The sequence below is a fragment of the Hyperoodon ampullatus genome (genome assembly GCF_949752795.1).
Source record: "Hyperoodon ampullatus genome assembly, chromosome: X".
In the NCBI taxonomy this organism is placed as follows: domain Eukaryota; kingdom Metazoa; phylum Chordata; class Mammalia; order Artiodactyla; family Ziphiidae; genus Hyperoodon; species Hyperoodon ampullatus.
This window is the reverse complement of record NC_136913.1, coordinates 109314794-109341126: the sequence shown is the minus strand read 5'-3', so window position 1 is coordinate 109341126 and position 26333 is coordinate 109314794. Positions and strand designations below refer to the sequence as shown.

At 38.3% G+C, this 26333-nt stretch overlaps 1 protein-coding gene across 1 annotated transcript; it reads left to right on the top strand.

The window, feature by feature from the left end:
- Nucleotides 1-7418: 7418 nt before the first annotated feature.
- LOC307069787 (ferritin light chain 1-like) lies at nt 7419-7819 on the top strand (the record flags this gene model as incomplete). Its single annotated transcript, XM_079728106.1, has 2 exons — nt 7419-7490; nt 7541-7819. The coding sequence occupies 2 exons, from the start codon at nt 7419-7421 to the stop codon at nt 7817-7819; spliced, it is 351 nt and encodes a 116-aa protein (XP_079584232.1).
- Between the last annotated feature and the right edge of the window lie 18514 nt (nt 7820-26333).

Here is a 26333-nt window from a genome sequence, read left to right as displayed (position 1 = left end):
CCTGGATGCAGAAAATTATAAGACACTGATGAAAGAAATTAAAGATGATACAAATAGATGGAGATATATACCATGTTCTTGGATTGGAAGAATCAACATTGTGAAAATGACCATACTACCCAAAGCAATCTACAGATTCAATGCAACCCCTATCAAACTACCACTGGCATTTTTCACAGAAAAAGAACAAAAAATTTCACAATTTGTATGGAAACACAAAAGACCCCGAATAGCCAAGGCAATCTTGAGAAAGAAAAATGGAGCTGGAGGAATCAGACTCCCTGACTTCAGACACATAAACAGAAATATAGATCAATGGAACAGGATAGAAAGCACAGAGATAAACCCACGCACATATGGTCACCTTATCTTTGATAAAGGAGGCAAGAATATACAGTGGAGAAAAGACAGCCTCTTCAAAAAGTGGTGCTGGGAAAACTGGACAGCTACGTGTAAAAGAATGAAATTAGAACACTCCCTGATACCATACACAAAAATAAACTCAAAATGGATTAAAGACCTAAATGTAAGGCCAGACACCATCTAACTCTTAGAGGAAAACATAGCCAGAACACTCTATGACATAAATCACAGCAAGATCCTTTTTGACCCACCTCCTAGAGAAATGGAAATAAATCAAAAATAAACAAATGGAACCTAATGAAACTTAAAAGCTTTTGCACAGCAAAGGAAACCATAAAGAACATGAAAAGACAACCTCAGAATGGGAGAAAATCTTTGCAAATGAAGCAACTGGCAAAGGATTAATCTCCAAAACATACAAGCAACTCATGCAGCTCAATATCAAAAAAACAAACAACCCAATCCAAAAATGGGCAGAAGACCTAAATAGACATTTCTCCAAAGAAGATATACAGATTGCCAACACACACATGAAAGAATGCTCAACATCATTAATCGTTAGAGAAATGAAAATCAAAACTACAATGAGATATCATCTCACACCAGTAAGAATGGACATCATCAAAAAATCTACAAACAATAGACGCTGGAGAGGGTGTGGAGAAAAGGCAACCCTCTTGCACTGTTGCTGGGAATGTAAATTGATACAGCCACTATGGAGAGCAGTATGGAGGTTTCTTAAACTAAAAAAGAACTACCATACGACCCAGCAATCCCACTACTGGGCATATACCCTGAGAAAACCATAATTCAATAAGAGTCATGTACCACAATGTTCATTGCAGCTCTATTTACTATAGCCGGGACATGGAAGCAACCTAAGTGTCCATCAACAGATGAATGGATAAAGAAGATGTGGCACATATATACAATTGAATATTACTCAGCCATTAAAAGGAAGAAAACTGAGTTATTTTTAGTGAGGTGGATGGACCTAGAGACTGTCGTAGAGAGTGAAGTAAGTCAGAAAGAGAAAAGCAAATACCGTATGCTAACACATATATATGGAATCTAAAAAAAGAAAAATAAATGATCACAAGAACCTAGGGGCAAGATGAGAATAAAGGTGCAGACCTGCTAGAACACTGACTTGAGGATACGGGGAGGGGCAAGGGTAAGCTGTGACAAAGTTGAGAGAGTGGCATGGACATACATGCACTACCAAACGTAAAACAGATAGCTAGTGGGAAGCAGCCACATAGCACAGGGAGATCAGCTCGGTGCTTTGTGACCACCTAGAGGGGTGGGATGGGGAGGGTGGGAGGGAGGGAGATGCAAGAGGGAAGAGATATGGGGACATATGTATATTTATAGCTGATTCACTTTGTTGTGGAGCAGAAACTAACACACCATTGTGAAGCACTTATACTCCAATAAAGATGTTAAAAAAAAAAAAAAGAATCTGCCTGCCAATGCAAGGGACATGGGTTCGAGCCCTGGCCTGGGAAGATCCCACATGCCACGGAGCAACTAAACCCATGCAGCACAACTACTGAGCCTGTGCTCTAGAGCCCGTGTGCCACAACTACTGAAGCCCACGTGCCTAGAGCCCGTGCTCTGCAACAAGAGAAGCCACCACAGTGAGAAGCCCACATACCACAACAAAGAGTAGCCCCCGCTCGCCACAACTAGAGAAAGCCGCACGCAGCAACAAAGAACCAATGCAGCCCGAAATAAATAAATATATTTTTTTAAATCTAAAAAAAAATCATATGACAAATTCCAACACTCTTTCATGATAAAAACCCTCAAAACTTAGGAATATAAGGGACCTTTCTCAACATGATAAAGGCATTCATGACAAACCAACAGCTAACATTATACTCAATGGTGAAAAACTGAAAGCTTTTCCCCTAAGTTCAGGAAGAAAACTAGGAACTCACTTTCACCCTGTTATTCAACATAGTATCAGGAAGTTCTAGCTAGATAAGTTGGAAAGAGGAAGAAATAAAACTATCTAAATCGGAAAGGAAGAAGTAAAACTAAATCTATTCATAGATAAAATGACCTTATATATAGAAACTGCTAAAGAATTCACACACACCAAAAAATATATATATTAGAACTAAAAAACCAAATCAGTAGAATTGCAGGATACAAGATGAATATATACAAGTCACTTGTTTTTCTATACTATGTCAATGCACAATCAGAAAAGGAAATTAAGAAAACAATTCAATTTACTATACGATCAAAAACAATAAAATACTTACGAATCAATGTACCAGTATTTTACAGTGAAAATTACAAAATATTGTTCAAGCACATTCAAAAGACCTAAATAAGTGGAATGATATCCTATGTTCATAAATAGGAAGACTTAATATTGTAAAATGGCAGTACTACTCAAAGTAATCTACAAATTCAGTGCATTTCCTATCAAAATCCCAATGGCTTTTTGTGCAGATATGGAAATGCCAATCTAAATTCATGTGGAATTGCAAGGAAACCCAAATAGCAGAGACAATATTGAAGAAAAAGAAAGAAGTTGGAGGATTCACATTTCCTGATTTCAATATTGACCATAAAGCTACAGTAATTAAAAGAATGTGGTGGTGGCATAAGGACAGGCATATCAATCCATGGAACAGAACTGAGAGTCCAGAAATAAACCAAGACATGTATGTTCAATTGATTTTCAACAAGGATGCCAAGATCATTCAATGGGGAAAGAATAGTTCTTTTCAACAAGTGGTGCTGGAACAACTGGATATCCACATGAAAAGAATCAAGTTGTTCCCTATATCACGCCATATACAAAAATTTGCTCAAAATGAATTAAAGACATTCATTTAAGAATTGAAACTGTACAACTCTTAGAAGAAAACAAGGGCAAATTTTCAAGTTTGGGGTTTTGGCAATGGGTTCCTAAATATGACACCAAAAGCATAAGCAACAAAATTAAAAACAGACAAAATGGACTTCATCAAAATTAAATACTTCTGTGCATCAAAGGATACTATCAAGAAAGTGAAAACAAGCTACAATAGTGAATTGAATAAACTTGTTTCCTCCTATCTGCTCATAGCATTTTGCAGTGTCTCTTAATGATTTAATTCTGCCTTGCACAGTGCTGGCATCTCTTATTCTTTTTTTATTCTTTACAACTCTCGAGTGGCTTGCATATGAAGGCGATCAATAAAGTTTTAAGTATCAAATGAATGCTAGTTTATCCTCAGTTTCCCTGATACCATCATTTAAGAATACATGAAAACAATGGCTTGGTAATGAAGAAATAATTCTAAGGAAATGTGCCATAAAGGAGTAATCAAACTCACTTTAGTACAGTAAGGAATACATCCTAGAGAAGTAAATTTTAAACCAAATTTTGAAGGAAGTAAGGAAGTGCTTCACTGGTGCTTAGTGGAAATGAATCTATAGAGGGGTAGATGTAAAAATAATGGAATCAATAAAGACAAAAGCAGAAAGTAATACTAGTGTGAAATGAGGTGACTAAGAAACGAGACGCAGGGGCTGACTGGGAGGAATAGAAAATCCATGGTTATAAGCAACAAATAAAGGCATTTTGTTAATTGTTTAGGCAAGCTGGAGGAGACAGATTTTTTTTCGATCTAACATCTTGTCTATCAAATCAAAGGGATTAGGCATGATGTCATACATCTCATAGTACCACATGAAACCTACTGTGTGAAATATGTATGAACATATACTATTGATATGTTACACTGAGCCTATAAAATGAGACAATCCATGCCACATGGCAGTATCTCACAATATAACTGAACAAGTGAGGTTATAGATTATCCTAAAGCCTTAGTTCTACTTTTTAGGAAGACAGGATTCATGTTGCAATAGAAATAAATCATTCATACATTTTACTAATGTCATTGTCATATATGGCCATCAAAATACCCTGCAGCAGGCAAAATCAGTCATTATAATTTGATGGGACTATTTTATGTGTATGTGTGTGTGTGTGTGTGTGTGATCAATAAACATTGCTACAAGCATGTTTATTTAAGTGTATCGAAACCTGCTTTAGCAGTCTATCAATTGATGTTTTTCATGATGCAGTCTGGTGATTGTCGACTGTTCACTTTTGTTGTTTCGTTTTGTCTTTGTGTACAGGCAAAGTCTTACTGGATTTCAATTTCTCTATCAGCTAAGTAGAGACAGCAGTACTAGCCATGACAACCTCCCTTCCCAACCCAAAATGATAACAAAGACACGCTAGAGCTAGACTGCTGATGGCTTCTTCCAAACTGCCTGGGTGACAAGGAAAAATTCACAACAGACGCTTATTAATGAAGAACAACCGACAAGTATATTAAATGTTTCACTTATCCACTTAAGTACTTTTAAAGCCCTTTTAACTTTGACAAGCATAAAGGAAAAAAATCTTGACAATGATCAAGAGTGGAAAAACATGGATGCAATTTGTTTTTTTGTTTTTGTTTTTATTGGCTGCATTGCTGTGCGCAGGCTTTTCTTTAGTTGCTGCGAGTGGGGGCTACTCTTTGTTGCGGTTCATGGGCTTCTCATTGTGGTGGCTTCTCTTGTTGTGGAGCACGGGCTCTAGGCATGCGGGCTTCAGTTGTTGTGGCACACGGGCTCAGTTGTTGTGGCTCGCAGGCTCTAAAGCTCAGGCTCAGTATTTGTGGCACACAGGCTCAGTAGTTGTGGCTCGTGGGCTCTAAAGCACAGGTTCAGTAGTTGTGGCACACGGGCTTAGCTGCTCTGTGGCATGTGGGATCTTCCAGGTCCAGGGCTCGAACCCATGTCCCCTGCATTGGTAGGCAGATTCTTAACCACTGCACCACCAGGAAAGTCATGGATGCAATTTGGTGGCCTACCAAATAAATGAAGGACAAACTAAATAACCCTTCCATGTCATTAGAGATGATGATACAGCTTGAAAAGGAATCTGACAGTATCTGAGTTTAAGTGTATTTACTTCATAGAAAGCAGATTGATTCTTCAGGCTTTAAGAAGAATAGAGAGACTTCCCTGGTGGTCCAGTGGTTCAGACTCCACCTTCCAATGCCAGGGTTGTGGGTTTGATCCCTGGTCGTGGAACTAAGATCCCACATGCCATGCGGTGCATCCAAAAACAAAAAAAAGAAACAAAGATGTTTTGCTTGGAGTAAGGAAGGCTGTGGGATCCTCCCATTATTTTTGTACCTTGAACCCACCTTTCTCACATGGCAGGGGTCATTCTTCCTTTAATCCTCCTATACACCCCCCAAAAACCTGCAACTCGGAAAACAACAAAAATCTTCCATCTAGGTTAAGATAAGTATCCCAAATGCCACCACAGGAAAAACTTAAAGACAAAAGTTTAAAAAACACACAAAAAAATCTACATCTAAAATCAACACAACTTGTTTTAATGTATTTGAATACAGCATTTACCCTGATTCATTTGCATCTGGATAGAAGAGTGTGGTTTGCAATGCACTTTTTTCTTTCTTTTTTTTTTTTTTTTTTTTTTTTTTGTGGTACGAAGGCCTCTCACTGTTGTGGCCTCTCCAGTTGCGAAGCACAGGCTCCGGACACGCAGGCTCAGCAGCCATGGCTCACGGGCCCAGCCGCTCCTCGGCACAGGCTCCGGACACGCAGGCTCAGCAGCCATGGCTCACGGGCCCAGCCGCTCCTCGGCACGTGGGATCTTCCCGGACCGGGGCACGAACCCGTGTCCCCTGCATCGGCAGGCGGACTCCCAACCACTGTGCCACCAGGGAAGCCCTGCAATGCACTTTTAAATAAACTCACTCATTTTGTGCTCACCTAGAAACTCTGAAATTGGGCAGAGGGTGGGAAATGTTAGTATTCTAATTTCACAAAAAAGAAGACTTAGTGAAGTAATTCGCTCAAAGTAACACAAGGAAGTGGCAAAGCTAAAACCATAAGGAAGATCTCCGGATTCTAAATCCTGTCCTTTTTTCCCCACTGTGAATTGTCACTGGCCTCATAGTAACATTTATATAAACGTTTTCGACTTTCTAAAGTGCTTTCACATATATTAGGTAGAACCACAGGAAACATTTTTTAACCAACTAAAATGGCAATTTCATGATTCAAACATTGACTTTTATTTTCACAAGGTTCCTTCCTTGCTGTCCTCCTACTTTCCTGTAGGCGCCGCCTCTCACATCACCCTCATGTTAACACTTTAACATAACCAGAGACTACTGTTGCCAGATGCTCTCAATTTAGGAAGAGCCACATGTTGTGAATTTTTAATTACTCCCTCCTTTCTAATTGATTCACTCTTTGCCCTCTTCTATCTACATTCTCTAAATGACTGATAAATGACTTTACACAAGAGTTCTAATAACTGAGATGAACAACATGTTACCTCTCAGAAAGGCACTTGCCCTAATCTTTTGTAGGCCATTAATTCAAAGGAATAAATTTCTAATGAATCTCTAAACCAGTATTTGAGTATAATGGTGGTGTCCCTTACAATGGTGTCACTCAGTTCCCACCAAGAAGCTAACGTTTATTTGGCCTGGATGGAAGCTTTCCTCTTGATTACTCTTGCTTTTCTCTCTCCATCCCTTCCCTCCTTCCCCCTTCCCTCTCTCTCCCTTGTCTCCCATTTTCTCTCCTATCTTTGTTTCTACTGTCCTTCTCCTCAAAAGCTTTCCCTTCCTTCTTTCCTTTCCCTCCTTCTCCAGGGTAGCCCTTTCCTATTTCAGGCCTTCTTTCTCAGTATCTATCAAATAATTTAGCCTGACAGTATCCACAGGGCAATACTTAGAACTTCTAATTTTCGTCTGTCCTAAAGAAGTGACTGGCTTTAAATTTAAAACTATTCATAGTGTGCCCACTGGTCCGTGGATCTCTTGGTTCAACATTATTTGTACCGAACAGACCCGGGGACGCCCCTTCCTCCAGCCTCTGACCACCCTCCAGCCTCTTTTCCAGTTGCAAACTCTGCGACCATCTTCTGTGCCCTCCTTGGCCTCCCAGACAAGCAAACGCCATTTTTTTTTTTTTTTTTTTGCTTAACTCCTTATTGCTGACCAACCATGGGCCCCCAGATTTGTCAGAATCATTCCACTGAGGTGGAGGCCGCCGTCAACCGCGGAGTCAACCTGCATGTGGGTCCTCTTACACTTACCTCTCTCTGGGCTTCTATTTCCACCGCGAGGATGAGGCTGTGGAGGGCGCCGAGCCTCTTTTGAAGACGCAAAACCGGGACAGTGGCTGTGCCCTCTTCCAGGACGTGCAAAAGCCGTCCCAAGATGAATGGGGTAAAACCCTGGACACTAAGGAAGCTGCCACGGCCCTGGAGAAGCACCTGAGTCAGGCCCTTGAGGACCCGGATGCCCTGTATTCTGGCCGTGCAGACGCCCCACCCCCTGACTTCCGGGAGAGCCGCTTCCTGGAGGAGCAGCTGAAACTCATCAAGAAGATAGCGACCACCTGACTGACCCCACGTGAGGGGGGTGGGGGTGCTGAGCCAGTAGCTCTCCGAAAGTCTCACTCTCAATCCTCTGGAGCCCAGCAGCCTTTGAGGGGGCCCCTCTGCATCCCCCTGCTGTCAGGGGCTTCTGCCTGAGCCTCTCCCTCCAACCCCCAGGCAGCTTTTTTTTTTTTTTTTTTTGGTACGCGGGCCTCTCACTGCTGTGGCCTCTCCCATTGCGGAGCACAGGCTCAAGACGCGCAGGCTCAGCGGCCATGGCTCAGGGCCCCAGCCGCTCCGCAGCATATGGGATCCTCCCAGACCGGGGCACGAACCCGTGTCCCCTGCATTGGCAGGCGGACTCTGAACCACTGCGCCAGCAGGGAAGCCCCCCAGGCAGCTTTTTAACCACGCTGGAGCCCTCGCCCAAGCCGTAAACCAAAAGGAAACAAAGCTTTTTGCTGAAAACATCAACAACAAAGCAAAAACAACTGCAACAATTTAAAAAACCAATTCAAGTCAATAGTAAATACTGACTATTTTCTATATGCAGGCACTGAGTTGGTTACTGTGCCAAGCCTTTTATTTAGTACTTACATATTGTTCCTAATTGCACGCGTCATTTTATATGCATTCATGTTTAAATTAACTTTTATTTGGAGATGATTGTAGATTCACATGCAGTTGTAACGAATAATAAAGAGAGTTCCTGTGTGTACCCTTTACACATTTCCCCCAATGGGGATACCTACCCAAACTATGGTACAAAATCACAACCAAGATATTGACATTAATATGGTCAAGATACAGAACATTTCCATCACCACAGGGATCTGTCATTTTGCCCTATTATAGCCACACCCAACACATCCTCCCAAACCCTCTGCCCTGTCCCTGGTCATTATTGATCAGTTTGCTGCGTCTATAGTTTTGCAAGTTCAAGAACGTTGCATAAACTGAATTGTATAATATGTAAGGTTTTAGTATCAGCTATTTTTCACTAAGTATAATTCTCTGGAGATTCATGTAGGTTGTTACTTGTATCAATGTTCCATTCCTTTTTATTTCCAAGTAGTATTCCAAAGTATGTATGTACCACAGTTTGCTTAACCATTCATCCACTGAACAACATTTGGGTTATTTTCAGTTTGGAGCTATTACAAATAAATCTGCTATAAATACTCATGTACAAGTTTTTGTTTGAACATAATTTTTCATTTTTCTGAGATAAATGTCTAGAGAATAAATGTCTAGGAGTTGTTTTTTGTTTGTTTGTTTTTAACTGACAAACTTTTGCAGAGTTGCTCTACTATTTCACATTTCACTGTCAGTTGTTGAACAATCTGGATTCTTTGCATCCTTGCAAGCATTTGGTGGTGTTACTATTTCTATAGTGTATATATTTTATATAGTGTCTATTTAACCATTCTGATAGGTGTGTGGTAAAATCTCATTCTAGTTTTCATTTGCACTCACTAACAGCTAATGTTTTGAATATTTTTTCATGTGCTTATTTACCATTTGTATGTCTTCTTTTGTGACTTGTCTCAATGTCTTTTGCCCATTTTGGGTTTCTTTTAACTGTTGAGTTTTGAGAGTTCTTTACATATACTAGATATGAATCCTTTGTCAAATATATGATTTGCAAATAATTTCTCTCAGTCTATAATTTACACCTTCGTCCTTTTGAGGGATTTTTCACAGAGCTAAACTTTTTAATTCTATGAATTTCAGTTTATCAAGTTTTACCAAAAGTTTTTAGAGGATATTATTTTAATTTCTATAAAGCTAAAAACATGTATGTATGGAGAATAGCATACATGTACAAAACATATTGACACTTGTGTTGAACCACTCTTGCAATTACTGTGATAAATCCCACTTGGGTATGATGTGTAATCATTTTAATATGCTGCTGGATTTAATTTGCTAATACTTCATTGACGATTTTTACATCTATATTCATAAGAGATACTGGTATATAGTTTTCATTTTTACATTATCTTTGTCTAGTTTTAGTATCAGAGTTAACAGTAGCTTCATAAAATGAGTTAGCAAGTGTTGGCTACTTAAATTTTTTGGAAGAAATTTTATGGAATTGGTGTCAATCCTTCTTTAAATACATGGTAGAATTCTACAGAATTCTTGTCCTGAAGACTTCTTTGGGGGCATTTTTAACTTATGAATTCAATTTCCTTAATATTTGTGTGGCTATTCAAAGTAAATATTTCCTATTGAATAAATTGTGATAATTTGTGTTTTTCAAGGAAGTGATCCATTTCATGTAAGTTGTCAAATTTATTTTTGAATAGTTGTTTATATTTTTCCCTTATTATCTTTCTCATGTCTGCAGGGTCTTTAGTGATATCCTGTTTAATTCCTGATATTGATAATTTGTATCTTATCTCTTCTTTCTGTCAGTCTTGCTAGAAATTTGTAGAAGTTATTGGTCTTTTAAAAGAATCAGCTCTTTCTTTCATTTATTTTCTCTATTGTTTTTCTGTTTTTAATTTCATTGATTTCAGCTCTTATCTTTATTATTTTCTTCCTTCAGCTTGCTTTGGATTTATCTTGCTCTTCTTTTTTCCTAGGTTCTTCAGATAAGAGACTAGTTTATTGCTTTGAAATGTTTCCTCTTTTTTAATGTATGCCTAAGTGCTATAAATTTCCCTCTCAGCACTGCTTTAGTGGTGTGCCACAAATTTTAATATGTTGTATTTTCATTTTCATTCAGTTTAATATATTTTTATTTCCTTTAATACTTCCTCTTTGACCCATGGATTATCTAGAAGTATGTCAGTTTCCCAAGTGTTCTGGGATTTTCCTATTATCTTCTTGTTATTGATTCCTACTGTGATTCCATTGTGGTCAGAGAACATACTCTGTATGATTTCAATTACTTTAAAAATTTTGAGGTTTGTTTTATGGCCCAAGATATGGTCTATCTCGGTATATCTTCCATGGGAAACTGAAAAGAATGTGTTTTCTGCTTTGGGGTGATGATAAAGTGCTCTATAAAGATCAATTAGATCAGCTTGTCTGATGTTATTGTTGAGTTCGATACTCTTGTGGATTTTCTTTCTAGTTGTTCTGTAAGTTGTTGAGAGGGGGTATTGAAGTCTCTAATTATAATTGTGGATTTGCATATTTCTTCTTTCAATTCTATTAGTTTCTGCTTAACATATTTTGCTGTTTTGTTGTTTGATGTGTACACATCTAGATTGCTATATCTTTTTGAATTGACAATTTTACAATATATAATGACCCTTTCTGTATCTGGTAATTTTCTTTGCTCTTTAGTTTACTTTATCTAATATTAATACACCTACTCTTGCTTTCTTTTGATTGTTTGCATTATAAATCTTTTTCCATCCTCTTGCTTTCAACCTGCCTATACTGTTATATTTGTAGTGAGTCTCACATACATAGTATATAGTTGGATTTTAATTGGTATATTTAGATCACATATTTTTAAGGTAATTTTTGATATCTTATAGCTTAAGTCTGCCATTTATTTTCTGTTTCTTCTGTTTTTCATTTCTCTGATTGCTTTTTCCTGCCTTTCTGTGGTTTACTTAAACATTTTTTAAATTTTAATTTTCATTTGTCAATAGTGTTTTTGAGTATGTCTGTTTCTGTAACTTTTTAATGGTTGCTCTTGGTGTTACATAATATACATAACCTATCCTTGTCCCTGCTGAGCAGAGTGAGTGTTCTATTTACCCATTATGCCTTCTCTGATGCCTCACAAGCTTAGAAGCATAGAAGTACCTCCTTAGTGTTCCTCATAAGGCCTCCACTGTCACTAAGGGTGGTGGCCTTATTACCACTGCAAGGTGGTGAAAGTCCTGACTCTCCACTAGGCCTCCACTGATGCCTCCTCAGTTGAGGAGGTGGGGGAAGGACACCTCAGTACTCCACACAGTCTCCACCGACACCACTGGACAGGACATTTACTTGTTACCACCAGTTGGGGATAAAAGTCTCAGCACCTTACTCAGCCTTTTTTGACACTACCGCAAAGGGGGCAGGGAGGAGTGGGGCACCTTTTGACAGCCTAGAAAGAGTGCAAGTCTAGGCTCCTCCTTTTGCCTTTGCTGGTGGGAGTGGGTGCACAGTTTTTTCTGTGGTGTTTCTGGTTATAGTCCAAAAGTTTTCTGTCTTACTAGGCTACCCCTTTCCTGGTCTTTCGACTAGAGAAAGCAGGGTATTTTTTAAATGTCTGTGCTTGTTGATGTTTCTAGGTTGCTGGTTTCTTCAGGACCCAGTCTAGAAGAGGTGAAATAAAAATAAAGCCAAGGGAACTCACTGCTATGTCACTCTTTGAGTTCACAGTTTACCAGCTGATCTGCCTTCTAGTCATCTCTCAGTCTTCTTGCCTTTGTTTCATATATCATATCATCCCCACAGTTTTTAGTTATACTTAGCAGGAAAAATAGGGGAAAGTATGTCTACTCTATCTTCTTAGAAGTGGAACTTGTCCAATAGTGTTATTTTAACTTCACAGCAATGCTCAAAGTTTGATCCTATCATTATTCCTATTTTATATTCCCTTAAAAAAATTGAGGCCCATAGAAGTTACCCAAACTGCCTAAAGCTACCAACTAACAAATGGTAGAATCATAATTCAAATTCAGCTGTGTATGATCCCAAAGCTCAAATAATTAACTGATATGTTGACTCACATGAAAAAATCATTTTCCTTGCCCACCAGGAGTTGGTGGTCCAATGTGCTGTTGAATATAGTAGCCACTAGCCATCTATGGATAACTAAATTTCTGTTAATTTAAATTAAATAGAGACTTCCCTGGTGGCGTGGTGGTTGGAAATCTGCCTGCCAAAGCAGGGGATGGGGGTTCAATTCCTGGTCAGGAAGGATCCCACATGCATGGAGCAACTGGGCTCGAGTGCCACAGCTGCTGAGGCCCACACACCTGGAGCCCGTGCTCCGCAACAGGAGAGGCCACCGCAGTGGGAGGCCTGCGGACCGCGGCAAAGAGTAGCCCCCACTCGCTGCAACTGGAGAGGGCCCACATGCAGCAACGAAAGCCCAATGTAACCAAAAATAAGTAAATAAATAAAAGTAAAGTAAAATTAAAAATTAAAAAAAAAAGAATGGATCAGATTCTACATATATTTTTTAAAAATTAAATAAAATTTAAAATTAAGCTGCTCAGTCATACTAGATTCATTTCAAGTATTCAATAGCCACATATGCTTAATGGCTACTCTATTGGACAGTGCATTATAGAATATTTCCATCATCATAGAACATTATACTGGACAGTATTGGTCTAGAGAGTATGCACACAATAAACTATGATGGATGCTGATGATAGAGGGATCCATTATATTATGGATGGGCAAAATGCTATATAGAGGAATACTAATGAGTGACTCTAACTGATATAATCTAATAAATGTTTATGGAAGATACTTTGAGAGCTATAGGTACGTTTAGAGCAGTTGGACAACAGGGTTTTGATGGTTTTGTTCCCTGATATATCTCCAACATCTCAAACAGGACCTTGCACATAGTAGATGCTCAAAAAGTATTTCTAATAAATGCCTGAATTAATAAATAAATTAGAGGACACTGTTCATAAGCCAAACTACTATTTCTGAGCAAATGCATAGAGAAGGGAGTGAACATGTTTTTTTCAGGGAACAATTAATATGGCCAGCACAGCATTTGGGAAAAGATGTGATAGGAGATGAGACTAGAAAGGAGAGTAGGAGCCAGATCATGGAAGGGCTTATATATTTCAATAAAAGACCATCTCCAGGGCTTCCCTGGTGGCGCAGTGGTTGAGAGTCTGCCTGCCGATGCAGGGAACGCGGGTTCGTGCCCCAGTCCGGGAAGATCCCACATGCCGCGGAGTGGCTGGGCCTGTGAGCCATGGCCACTGAGCCTGCGCGTCCGGAGCCTGTGCTCCACAACGGGAGAGGCCACAACAGTGAGAGGCCCATGTAACACACACACACACACACACACAAAAAAAGACCATCTCCAAACTCCATATGTCCAAACTCTAATTAGTCCTCTTTCCCTCCAATGCATTCCTTCTCCTGCATTCTCTGTCTTTACCCAGTTAGAGTTATCAACATCAGATATATGAAGATGATCTTAGACACTTTTTTGGTCATTACATCCTGCCATCAATCAGTCCCCCAGGTCATTTCATTTCTACTTCTCAAATCTCTAATGAATCTACCTCTTCCTCTCCATTCATACCACTGCTACCAAACTTCAGGACTTTATTGCTTCTTGACTGAACCACTACAATAGCTTCCTAGTTGGTTTTCCTGCCTTCATTCTCTTCTAGTCCATCCTTTACATTCTAAGATTTATCAGTTTAAAAAACATCTGTGCAGATAAGTACCCTGCTTAAACCCTTGGCATCATACTTAAATCCTTTAGAGCTTACATACTTTCCCAGATTTATCACATCACCTATGAATTGCATTCCATTTCCTTTGAGACAACAGAACCAACTGCATTCTTCAAGTGTCTCAAGCCTTTTCTATAAGTAAGCCTTGTTGTTGCACAGGGTGGTAACATTGTCTGTAATAAATGAACTCTCCAATTTGTCTTAAGAATACTTATTGAGTTAATATGACTCAGCTTTACCATTATCAAGTCTGTAAATATCTATCTTATCCTTGACTCCTATTCCTCCCATCCCTAGCCCTGGATTCTATTAAATACTCTCTCCTCTGTGGTCACGTAGTATCTCAAGTATATTTCCATTGTGGCACATAGCACATTTCTTTTTCATCAATGTCTTCTTTCCCCACGCATTGTGAGTTCCTTGAAGGCAGTAACTTTGACTGTTTTGTTTGTATTCCCATGGTGTCCCACTCAGAGGAAGCTCTCAATAATTGACTCTAAGATGAATCAACTTTACTTCGCATGCCATTGTGATTCATGAAAGTGTTTTAACAGGGGTGTGGCATTATAACTCTGCTTCAAGTCTATTATCCTGGTAGCAGTGTGAAGAATGGGCTAGATGCCTAAGACAGAGAGTGAGTACACTAACAACCCCTTAAATGAGCAGTAAAACAAAGTAAGCTTTAAAGTGAGCTTTTCCATTATCAATTAGGTTTTTTTTTTCCTTTAAGCTTTTAATGATCATATATAATCATACTATTAAAGACCAGGAGAGGTTAAAGTCATGCTCTTTTGAATATTTTGCAGATGTAGCACTTGGCAAGTACAAAATTATGATGAACAATGAACAATGTTTCCTTCTATGAAGGAGTAACTGGTTGTTTCAAGGGCAGGAGATTATCCTAGGGGCCAGAGAGGAAGATCAGAGGGAATACTACCACCTTTAAGCTTCTGAAGCAATAGCTTACTAATTAGCATCCTCCAAACAAATAGCCTACATGTAGACACACTCACATGGAAATAAAGGAGATAATATTCTACCAAGAAGATAAACTATGGTCCCCAAGGGAATAACCAGCCTGTAGGATTTGTGACACTCCTGTACCTTTGAAGAAGTACTGACACTGGTCTGGGTAAGAAAGGTGTGGGAATTACAAAGATCTCAGCAGCTCAGTGTGAACTACTGTGCTTGGAAAAGTGGGATTCATGTCAATCTTTATTCAGGGGAGAGGAGGAGAAGAGGGATACTGTACATGAATGAACTTTGCTCCCTGGGTCTTTTGATGAGTTAGCCTTTTGTGAACAAATCTATTAGGCATGCAAAGGAAGACATATAAACTGGAATTAAGGGCTTAGTAACTGTCATATGCTAACTCTGTATTCAGGGTGAATATTTTTTTAAATCGTATATACAGGGAAGTACTTTGTATATGTGTGCTATACCCCATACTAATATGTGTGTGTGTGTGTGTATACAGTTTTAAAGAACTTAAAATTATTTCCTCCAAGAACTTTTCTTATATTATTTTTAATGCACAAGATAAATACAGGGTATTAAATGGTAACAGACATGGATTGTGATTCCTTTGCTCCATATCTTAGCTTTGAAGACACTACTTCTGGAATCTCCTTTATTCAAACACTGGTGTTCCTATACTCCATAGTACTAGTTTAACCTGAAAAGCTAGGCTCTCAAAGAAGAATTTTGGAAAATGTCTCAATATTTAGTTAACCATAACTAAAGTCACTTACAAGTACTATTTTAATGTTTGACCTCTAGGGCTCATAATTCTGATGGGAGAAAAACGTGAAACAGCTGACAGGGCTCGTTCTCTACTTCCTAGACTTTTGATTACACTACATTCCGTTTCACACTGGCCTCCTACAGCATTGCAAAGAATGAACCCTCAACAAAGTAAACCCTTTTCCTCAGCTAATGAGTACTCTTGAAATTTTAACTGAAGTGAGTACAGGCACACCTTGTCTTATTGTGCTTCGCAGATATTGCGTTTTTTATAAATTGAAGTTTTGTTGCAACCCAGCCTCAAACAAGTCTATTGACGCTATTTTTCCAACAGTATTTGCTCACTTTGTTCCTCTGGGTGTCACATTTTAGTAATTCTCGCAATATTTCCAACTTTTTCATTATTATTATATTTGTTAGGGTGATCTGTGATTGATGATTCTGATGTTACTATTGCAGAAACATTATGATTTGCAGAAGGCTCAGATGATGGTTAGCATTTTTTATCAATAAAGTATTTTTTAATTAAGGTATGTACATTGTTTTTAGACATAATGCTATGGCACACTTAAGAGACTATAGTAGAGTGTAAATATAACTTTTATACACACTAGGAAACAAAAAAAATGTGTGACCTGCTTTATTACGATATCTGCTTTATATTCGTGGTCTGGAACCACACCTGCAATATCACTGACATATGCCTGTTGTTGACTGAAGAAAAACACACAACCAAAAATTTTGAGTTAAACTTTATTCAGAGACCTTACTGAGAACTATAGCTGGGTAGACAGACTTTCAGCTCTGAGGGACTGCTCCAAAGAGATAAGGGAGGAGGAGCCAGAATATATAGAAGTTTTTGCTTAAAAAAATGTAGTTGAACATCAAAAGATTACTGTTAATCCAAAAAACAGACATCTGAAATTAATGATTTTAGTGCTTTTCTATGTATGAGAAGAAGCAAGAGTCAGGGCTCATTGAAATTATTCCTTAGAATAATAAGGGGGTGGGGCGCAGCGCTGCAGTAGCTAATGGCTTCATGGCTGGCAACATTCTTTGTTTACTGGAATGGCAGGCAACATTCCCTTTCCACACTGTACTTTGTGTTTAGGCTGAATTTTATGAACCTTTCCCTAATTCCCTGATCAAAATTTAATCCTGTTTTTTTTTTTTTTTTGCCTCAATCTGACAAATGCTGTTTCAGAGCAAAAGTTGTGGTAACGTGTCTAGGGAAAAAAACCTCTTTATTTGGGCTTCCCTGGTGGCACAGCGGTTGAGAGTCCGCCTGATGATGCAGGAGACACGGGTTCGTGCCCCGGTCCGGGAAGATCCCACATGCTGCAGAGCGGCTGGGCCCGTGAGCCATGGCCGCTGAGCCTGCGCATCCGGAGCCTGTGCTCCGCAACGGGAGAGGCAAAAAACCTCTTTATTTGCCCTTGCTTCAGTTTTCTCAACTGAAAAATGGGACCGATAATTACTATTTGGCTCTGCAGAAGGGTTTTTTTTTAATAGATAAGCCAAGACACGTTTAAAAATCATATATGTTCGCTTGTAACTCTGTTATAATAATTCTTATTAATAATTACTGGCTAGTGCATATGGACAAATATGAGGTAGAGATGATTTTGAATTATGTTTAAAATTTAGAATTTCAGCAGAGAATAACTCCAACTCTAGAACCATCTGTCTATTCTGCACAACCCACTGACCTAGTCTCTGAAATCAAGCAGAGCACGAACCTGTATTCACAACAAATGGGAGCTATGTGTTTGTAGCTTGCCATGCTCTGTTTTGAATCTTCCTCCCCAAATCCAATTACTCCAAAGATATTGTCAAGGAGCCAAATTGCGTTATTTTTCTTCCCTCCTGCCTACTTTGTGAGGTGCTGAGAAGTAGCTCTGAGCCCTAAGGGTAAGCAGCCAGAGACCTGAGACAAGCTACAGCCACTTATAGCTGAAAACTTGTTAATTGGCCTTCAGATAATCAAGAGTTTATAGAAAATTTAGATCTACTGATACTCGCTGAGTTTTACTATAACTACACGATCTTTGTTTTGCAGTCATCAATCCGTAAAGAAAAGAAATTAGCTTTCAGAGTGGAGAACTAAATGATAGGGCAGCTTTGCTAAGGGGAATATTTTTCCTTATTGTCTTCTAATACAATGCTTATCAAAAGTGTCTTTGAATTAAATGGAATCCCTTAGAACATTATGAAAATTAATGATGAATTAAATGAGAGTTCAGATAAAAATCATAATGCTCTATAAGAAAATACAGTATAAATAAGAAGCTTTATATCCATCCATTAAAAAAAGCAACACAATATTTTTAATAATATTATGAAATATATTTATTGTATATTTATAGTTAACATTGAAATAATATTATGATAATAAACGTTCTGGAACCAATTCCAATGTGCATGTGTGGAGATTTCCCCACACCATAAAACAAGTCTCTAACATCAGCAGGGGTTCTACAATTCAACTCAATTCTGACACTATCTACCAAGAGATAGCATCAGGTTCCACAGGTTAAGGGCCCAGTCCCACAAGACTGCCCCCCCCACTTCAGTGCCAATCACAAGCCCAGGTTGTTACTGACTCACCTGTTACAGATTGGAGTTTCCCATGACCCCATCTTTGGGTTCAATTAATTTGCTAGAGCAACGCACAGAACTCAGAGAAACATTTTACTTATGTATTACTGGCTTATTATAAAAGAATGTAACTCAGGAACAGCTAGATGGAAAAGATGCATAGGACAAGATATAGGAAAAAGGCATGGAGCTTCTGTGCTCTCACCAGGTGTACCACATTCCCTGTACCTCCACATGTTCAACAATTGGGAAGCTCTCTGAACTCAGTCCTTTTGAGGTTTTATGGAGGCCTCATTACATAGGTGTGAATGATTAAATCATAGGCCATTGGTGATTGATCCAACCTCCGACCCCTCTTTTCTCCAGGAATGTCGAGGGTGGGACTGAAAGTTCCAATGCTCTATTCTTGGTTGGTTCCCCTGGCAACTAGCCTCCATTCTTAGGTGACTTCTAAAAGTCACCTCAGGAACTGTAAACCTAGTTGTGGAAAGCGGCTCGTTATGAATAACAAAACACCCATGTCACCTTTATTGCTCTAAAGCTATTTCAGGAATTGAGGACAATAGACCAAATATGACAAAAGATGCTCCCATTGCTCTTATTGCTCAGGAAATTCCAAGGGTTTTAAGAGCTGTGAGCCAGGTACTGTGAGGAAGACCAAATATATATAAGAAATATATTTTAGTCACTTGAATGACCAAATATATATTTCTTATAAATCACAATAGCATAGATTGAAATGGAGCAGGACCCTATGGGATTCCCAGGTACAGATCCATGTCCCTGTTTCTTGTTTGTAAGAAAAAGGCTTCATTCAGCTTCCATGAACTTCCCTGGGTTCCAAAGGGCAGATTCAAACAGTTGCTAATCAGGGAAGGGAGGGAATGCAGAAACAAAGAAGGAGCAGTCAAGAAACAATAGTGCAGCCTTGGGGCAGCTTCCTGGTTCCTCCACAGGAATATACATAACATCTTTGAATTCTTCTGCAGGAACTAAGGTCCCTATCCAGGTGGAGGATGGTATCTTCAGGCTGAGCACAAAATTCCTGGAGCTCTACCCTGTTATCTGACCACCAGCCAATCAAAAGGAAGTCAAACGCCCTCACCCCAAATTTTGCCTATAGAAACTCCCTGAAAACCATTGGGGAGCTTGGGGTTTTTGAGCATGAGCCATCCATTCTCCTTGCTTGGCCCTGCCATAAACTTTTCTTTGCTCCAAACTCCTACGTTTCAGTTCGTTTGGCCTCACTGTGTGTCAGGCACAAGAACTTGCATTCAGTAACAATTTAATGATAAGTTTTTATAGGTTATTTAGATTTAAAGAGCTTAAAATATCTTATAAAATTTTCCTTCATGCCATTTGCCACTGTTGGGGCTCAAGGCAGGCCACCCCAAAATTTACCACAATGGCATATTGATTATTTCAAATTAAAGTTACTTAAGAAATGGCCAACACAAGAGTAACACTCTGACCCTCCTCTCTTGTCTCCCTGAAAACAGGAAACATATTGCTCATGTAAAAAGTGCACTCCCTGCATCAAGAGATAGACGAGCACACTTATGGCCAGTGATAGGGAATTTGGACTGAGAATCCTGTTTAAACAAACCTTGTTACTTTAATTTGCTACCTCAAGCCCAAACTCTGCTTAGACTCTTCTCTAACCAAGCACCTGTTACCAAAGAGAACTTGGATTTCCTCTCCCACCATGCTGCAAAGCCAATTTAGTGACACTGGGTTGTAGTAAGGAAAGTACAGAGTTTATTGCAGGCACGAAGCAAGAGGAAAGGATGGCTCACAGTCAAAAGACTGAAACTCCCAGATAGTTTTCAGGGAAGGGTTTTTAAGGCAACATCAGGGCTGGGGTTTGCAGGGTATGTGATCAGCTCATAGACTGTCTTCTGATTGGTTGTTTTTGGTGAGGTAACAGGGTGATGTTTCAGGAATCCTAATCATCAACCTTCTGGTTCCAACCAGTCTGGGGTCTCTCTGCTTGTGCTCAGCAAGTAGTCACTATCCTCCACCTGGGTGGGGGAGTGGGTGTCTTAGTTCCTGCAGAACAACTCAAAGGTATGCATCAGATTATTATTATGTATATCCCTTGGGGAGGAATTAGGACTATGTTTTATCTCTGAACTATTGTGTCTTAACTACTTTTCTTCTGCTTCTGCATTTCCTCACTTCCCTAATTAGTAAGGCTTGAGTCTGCTCTTTGGAACTCAGGGAAGGCCGAGGAGACTAAAGGTTTTATCTACAAACAAAAAATGGGGAACACAGAGGGGCTTGGTTTCATAACCCAAACCTAAGTTTCTTTGTCCTGTCAATTCCTCACAAATTTATTGTTTCTTTGTCTAAAAAGTATAAAAGCTACCTGCTTTGGCCACTTCTTAGGTGCCATTTCTATGAGACCTCTATGCCCAAGACTTAAAATTTCTTTTTCTCCTATTAATTCGTCTTGTGTCAATTTTATTATTAGTTCAGCCACAAGAACTCAAGAAGGATTGGGAAGTTGGGAGAAATTTCCCCCTCCTTGACACCACTTATATCACAATGATAAATTTTAAAAGGTTTATATCTATTTATAGATACTTCATGGGCTAAATACCCATAGAAGTTGTATGTGCATATAGGTAAAGTAATAAATGATGAGCACATATTGAAAATTCATGATAATTAAATGTTTTCTTAAAATACATCATTGAACAAAGAGGAAATAGTTTAGGGTTGTGGAAACCAGAGAATTGAGTAATCCCCGATTTCCTAAATTTCATATTAAATTGACACCATACTCAACTTACATTCAAAGCCCTGTAAAATTTGGCACCAAACTAACTTTCAAGCTTATTTTCCTTAATAAATCTACTTCAAATTCAATTAAGTTTATTCTCCAAGCAGTTATTTATTCACTTATTCAACAAATATGCATTAAAATCTTTCAATATATCAAGTACCATGGTAGGTATTTGGAATAGAATATATAAGACAGTTATCTGGCGCTCAAGGACTCTAAGTTCTAGAGGGACAAAGAGACATAGAATCACATAATTACAAAACAATGTGGAAGTGCAACCAGTGAGAGGTATGCAGGATATTAGGAAAGTACAGAAGATAATGAAATAAAACATGGTCTGTGGATAGGGAAGTGCTTCAAGAAAGGGCTTTTGGAGGAAGTAACCTTTGGGTGAAGTCTTTAAAGATAAGTAGGACTTAGTTCAGTAAATAGACATATGGGCTGAAGGCGTAGGGCAAACTAGGCAAAGAAACATGAACAGAAGCATAGAAATGAGTAGTAGTATGGTATGGACAAAGGACTATAAGTAGTTTGGTATTGTTGAAGCATGAAGTAGGGAGTGGTAGGAAATGAGGCTGGAAAACTAAACAGGCTAAATCATGAAAGGCACATAATATAATCTTTTACGTCGTTGTTAGGTTTGGAAAGTTTAAGCAAAGGTTTTAGGCAAAGCAATTTTCATTTTATATTCACCTTAGTGGGCATATAATAATTACAAACAAGATCACGAAGGCTGAAACTATTCCAATATTATCATGGGTATAGAGGAGGAGATGGCTTCAAGAAAGGTTTGATAAAATGTTGTCAAGACACATGGATAATTGAGTTTATCAACTGGGCACGGCCATCCACTTCTGACAACAAAGCTGACTAGATAATGGGAAAAACCTACTACTATAAATATCAAGAAAGGCTAAACAAAATATAAAGTATAATAAGAAAATACATTATAAGAGAATACTATGAATGATTTTATGCCAATAAATTATATGAATTAGATTATTTCTTAAAAAATAACTTTTCAAAACTGATACAATATAAAATGGAAAAGCGAGTAGAATTATAATCAGTAAAGAACCTGGGGACTTCCGTGGCTGTCCAGTGGTTAAGACTCCACACTTCCACTGTAGGGGACACGGGTTTGATCCCTGGTTAGGGAACTAAGATCTCACATGCCACATGGCATGGCCAAAAAATAAAAATAAAAAAATAAAAAATAAATTTAAAAAAAGAAGAACCTGAATCAGTAGTTTGCAATCTAAGGAACCCATGGGCACACAGAAACATACACACACACTAGTCCCAGATAGTTTCATCGTCAAGATCTGAAACCCATATTACACACTTTTCCCTTTTTGTGATATAATTCACATACCACAAAATCTACCTTTTTAAAATATGGAGTTCTGTTTATTGGTACACTCACAGAGTTGTGCAACCATCACCTATATTTAATTCCAGAATATTTTATTACCCTAAAAGAAACCCAACAGCTATTAGCAGTCAATATCCTTACTCTCCTACCCTCAGCTCTCATCAGCCACTAATATGTTTTCAGTCTCTATGGATTTGCCTGCTCTGGACATTTCCTGTGAATGGAATGAAAGAATATGTGGCTTTTTGTGACTGACTTCTTTCACTTAAGAAAATGTTTTCAAGGTTTATCCATGTTGTAGCATGCATTAGTACTCCATTTCTTTTAATGGCTGAAAAATGTTCCATTGTTTGAATATATAATTTTTCTTCCCCTACAATAACAACTTGAGGAATACAAAGATCAATACCAAAAACTCATCTGCATTCCTGTGCACCGTAGGGGAAGAAAAATCATTTTCCTTCTACCTGTCTAGTTTCGTGGCTGAGAACCCCCTGTAATAAGAAGACAGGTTAACAGGAGAAAAACAAACAGAAGGTTAATAATATGCATACTTCATGGGAGAGACCCAGGAAACTGAATAATTCTCCAAAATGGCCCAAGCCACCACCTTAAATATCATCTCCAGCTAAAGACAAAAGATGTTGGTGGGGGGAGGGAGGCCAGTTATGGGAGCTTATCAAGAAAAGCACAGTAAACAAGAGTAAGGCAGTTATGCAGATTTAAGCCATTGCCTTCTCCATTAATAAGAGATTCTAGAGTTTTAGTCATCCTCCTCTTCCTGGTACAGAAAGGGAGAGACACATTTACAGATGGAGATTTCTATCACAAATGTAAATAAATATCTCTTACAAAAAGGTAACATCTACTCCATTTTCAGAGCTTCTCCTGTGGCTGCTATTTCTTAAAAATACCAGGTGTTCCCTGGTGGTGCAGTGGTTAAGAATCTGCCTGCCAATGCAGGGGACAGGGGTTCAAGCCCTGGTCCAAGAATATCCCACATGCCACGGAGCAACTAAGCCCGTGCGCCACAACTATTGAGTCTGTGCTCTAGAGCCTGCAAGCCACAACTACGGAACCCACGTGCCACAACTACTGAAGCCTGTGCACCTAGAGCCCGTGCTCTGCAGCAAAGAGAAGCCACCACAACGAGAAGCCCGCGCACCACAACAAAGAGTAGCTCCTGCTCGCCACAACTAGAGAAAGCCCATGCGCAGCAACGAAGACCCAACGCTGCCCAAATTAATTAATTAATTAAAAAAATAATCAGCTGAAAATAATCCTTATGCCAAAGAGGCATGTTTTGGGGTGGCATATTCTGATCCCCTTCTGCACCAATAATAAGCAATAAAAATTTTAACTTTTAAGGTCCTATTTATAAGGACAACTAAAAAATACAGTGCCTAGGAATAAAACTAATAAAATTAGGCAAAATATTTTTGCATAAATCATAAATATGTGTGAAAATTATAAAATAAAATTAATTATATGGAGTGTATATTGTAGTCTCAGAAAGGAAGACAAAACAGCATAAATGACAGTAATCCCTTAATTAATTTATAAATTCAATGCAATTCCCCTGAAAATTCTAAAAAAGATTTTTGCCATGAAAATTGACATATAGATCTGAAAACGTATATAGATAAACAAGATATCAAGAATAGACAATATAATTTTGAAAATCAAGGGGGTACGTGCACTACAATATATCAAGATATTATAAATACTTGGTAAGGAATACATTATTACAAGGATAGACCTTCCCCAGTGGACACATGAGCCCATTCAAATATAAGGATCTGATATGTAAAAGAAAGGGGTACTACAAATAAGTACAGAAAAATATGGATTTTTAAATAAATGGTACTGGGACAATTAGTTATACTTAAGAAAATATTTATATTTATTTCATATTTTAAACTACAAACAAACATAAATTTCAGATTGAATGCAGATTTAAACATGAAAAAAAAGAACACCAAAATTTTACAAAGAAAAGATGAGAAAATATATGTGATTTTGGAGTAAGAATAGATTTTGTATATAAAACACAGAAAAATACCCTCAAATCTTAAAAAAAAAAAAGAGTAACACATTTAGCTATATTAAAATTAGGCACTTCTGTACAAAAAAGAGAAGTACAAACAAAATTAGAAAAGCACCTCTCAAATTGGAAGAATTCTTTGCAATGCATCAGACAAAAGATTATGTTTAGAATGATAAACAATATATATATCACAAAAGACTAAGAAAAATATAAAAATTCAAAATGAAAGACAAAGAATGAACACAGGTAATTTATAAAAGAAGTAACCTTGATGGCTAATGCATATATGAAAATCAGGAAAATGCACATTAAAATAAATGAGACAGCTTTTCATACATATTAGATTAAAAAAAAGTAAAATCCAACAATATCAGGTGTTTGTGGAGTTGTGAAACAATGAGACTCTTACATGCCACTGGTAAGTGCACAAATGGGTACAATTACTTTGGAGAAGAAGGAGAAATAGATACTAATGATAAAGGTGAGCATACCAAGCAATTGCACTCCAAGTTATTCCTTAGAAAAGTTCCTATACATGTACACATGGAGACATTTTTTAAAGAATAAAAATTGTAGCGCTAGTAGTAAAAGAAAAAAAAGAAAACAAATTCAATCAAGAAGGTGGATCATGGTATGCTTCTACAATGGATTATTATAAAGCAATAAAAAATGATTCAAAGCACATGGACCTATATTACAATTATAAGGCTGAACAAAAACATCAAATTTTAGATGTATATGTGCAGGATCATTCTATTTATTAAAGTTTAAATCATGTATATATTCAGAATATGTGTATGGATACATATGTTTGTGGATACTTTGTTATGAAAGTACAAAAACATTCTTGGATGTTTTTGAATACTAAGTTCAAAAACTCATGAATACTAAGTTCAAAATATTGGTCACTTCTTGGGCTTCCTTGGTGGCACAGTGGTTGGGAGTCCGCCTGCCGATGCAGGGGACGTGGGTTCGTGCCCTGGTCCGGGAGGATCCCGCATGCCGTGGAGCGGCTGGGCCCGTGGGCCATGGCTGCTGAGCCTGCGTGTCCGGAGCCTGTGCTCTGCAGCAGGAGAGGCCACAGCGGTGAGAGGCCCGCGTACCAAAAATAAATAAATAAATAAAAAATATTGGTCACTTCTAGAGAGGGAGGGAGAAAAATGGTACTTTGGAGGTATTTACCTACATATATATCTCCAAGGATTTGTTTATTTAAAACAAGGACCTAAAACAAATACTGCAAAAACTTAAGTCTTGACAAGCTGGTTGATAGACACATGAGTGGTTTTTATGTTATACTATAAGTTTTATGTGTATCTAAATTATTTCACAGCATTATTTTTTGAGGGGAAGGCAATTCAACAACATTGCCAGGTTCTATCTAGGATGAACGGATGGTGTGTTTGTGACATTAGGCAAGATAGAGAATAAATAGAATAGAGCATGTTCTGGAGGTAAGATGATGAATTTTGTTTTGCTGGTGTTTGATCTGACAAGCCTTGGAAAATCTAGGAAGAGAATTCCAACAAACATTTAATAAATATGCCCAAATATAGTATCAGTGCAGCAATGGGGTTAGAAATAGAGACTTGATG